The sequence below is a fragment of the Gavialis gangeticus genome, unplaced genomic scaffold (genome assembly GCF_001723915.1).
Source record: "Gavialis gangeticus isolate Ggan-Ray unplaced genomic scaffold, GavGan_comp1, whole genome shotgun sequence".
NCBI lineage: Eukaryota > Metazoa > Chordata > Crocodylia > Gavialidae > Gavialis > Gavialis gangeticus.
This window is the reverse complement of record NW_017728995.1, coordinates 19,597,301-19,599,211: the sequence shown is the minus strand read 5'-3', so window position 1 is coordinate 19,599,211 and position 1,911 is coordinate 19,597,301. Positions and strand designations below refer to the sequence as shown.

Genomic DNA, 1,911 nt, shown 5'->3' with positions numbered 1-1,911 from the left:
ACACCTGCAGAGACTGCCAGAGCTACAGCCAGGGAGCAGAGGGAAGGGGCCAGCCTTGCTGTGAAGCACAGTGCCCTGCCCTGCCCGGCCCAGAGAGCATGCCAGGATGCTGGAGATGTCTGGTCTAACGTGAGCCAGCAAGAGGTCTGGGACAGACATTGCATAAACTGATTTCAGCCAAACCAGTTAAGTGTGATAAATCTGGTTGAAATGTTGCATCTCAAACTGGTCATCCATTGTCAGGCTGGTTTACGTCCACTGAACATCTGTTCTGTTACAGGTTGAAACCAGTTTCTGTGTAATGTCTGTCCCTAGCCCTAGGAGTTAACTGGCATTTTGTACCATATTTGGCTTAAGTGATGCCCCTAAATTGCAAAGGGTTAGCCAGAAGTAAATAAATGACTGTTTAAACACTCTTTTCTTTTTTTAAAAACAAGCAAAACAATTTCATTTAAACACAAAATACCTCATTTCTAGGGCTACATGGTATACCTTAAGACCCAATAAGCTTCCAGATGGAGGCTGGCATCTGTTAGTAAATTAAACAATTACTTGCAATATCTTAATACCAAAAAATAAATAAAGTGACCTCTCACCATTAGTTTGCCCTTCAAAATCATAGTATTCATTAGATTCAAGAGAACAGATGAAATCTGCTGTTCTTTCCCCCCCCTTCCCCAATCGCCACCATACTTTTACACTAGATGGGTCAGTGTGTCATGAAGACTGTTCAAAAAGCCCTATATTCCTATGCAGGGAAGAGATACTCTTCAGATATGGACACGGCAGAAGCCCTTGATGGACCCCGCTCAAGAAACACAAAATTAGATTTGGGAAGAAAATTGAAGTTAGGCCCACAATACTGCTAAACTTCTGAGCTGTCCAAGGAATCCACATTAAGATCCGTAAATCATGCCAGACTTCACCAGCCCTAGAGAGGCCCAGGATCAGAGTGACACAAATATGACCATCAGCAACAACAGCCTCCCATCCCCTCTGGGTTGCAAACACTGTGCCAAGCTGTTTGCAACTACACCATGATAAAACAGCAATAAGGAATGAGTATAGGTAAATCTATCTACAAAGAGAGCACGAGCACAGCTTCTAAACCTGACAATCCACACTCAAGTGCTTTCCTGTATTAATTCAGAAGGCATTAACAAGATGCAAGAAAATATTTAATACCAAGACCATCACTTACGTCATCACTTCCTTTAATGATTCAATGGCTCTTTCTAAAATGCCTTTATCTGGGTTGTCTTCTGCTGTATGTTTCCTAAGGTCTACAATTAAACAAATGTTACAGATCTTGCAACATTAAGTCATTCTATTTCAGCTCTAACTCCCTAAAACATCTTACTTTATTGTTAAAGAACCATTGCAACCTCCACCTGAAATTTAAAAACAAAACCCAACCACCACCAAGGAATCAATTTTGATTTATAGTGAATCAACTCAGACATATATAACTTTAGTCATCTTTATGCTCACCTGTACTTATGCAAGAAGTGCAACTTGTGCTCACTTGTTTCAGATCTCTATATTTTACTTATATAGTTACTTCACTAATTAGCCATTCAGGTTTTTTTTGTTTTATACAAAAGGAAGTTATTCCAGAGAGTTTAGTCTGTTTCCTTGCAGCACAACAACAATATTGAAGGAGAAGAATCAATATAGGGCCCAAAATGAAACATGAAATTAAAAATTAGTCCATTTGAGTTGAACTGAGTAAAGTTTAATTAAAGTTCTGCAATACAATATTTTGGGAGAGGAAAGTGGTCACCTTCCACTTTTTTGGAGGTGGAAAACAGCAGACAGACGCAAGCAAGTCATTCACGTCTAAAAAGCTATGGCAGACTAAAAAAAACTTCCAGTGAAGCAAAAAAAAAAAAAAAAAAAAAAAAAAAAAAA

General features: G+C 39.0%; 1 protein-coding gene across 4 annotated transcripts in view; it reads right to left on the bottom strand.

Annotated features, from left to right (window-relative positions):
• ECT2 (epithelial cell transforming 2) overlaps positions 1–1,911 on the bottom strand; it is an 80,127-nt gene that overhangs the window by 32,836 nt on the left and 45,380 nt on the right. For all 4 annotated transcript variants that reach the window (XM_019503310.1, XM_019503311.1, XM_019503313.1 and 1 more), the window contains one exon: positions 1,202–1,283. In XM_019503310.1, coding sequence (XP_019358855.1) covers positions 1,202–1,283 — 82 coding nt within the window. The remainder of the gene's footprint in view (positions 1–1,201; positions 1,284–1,911) is intronic.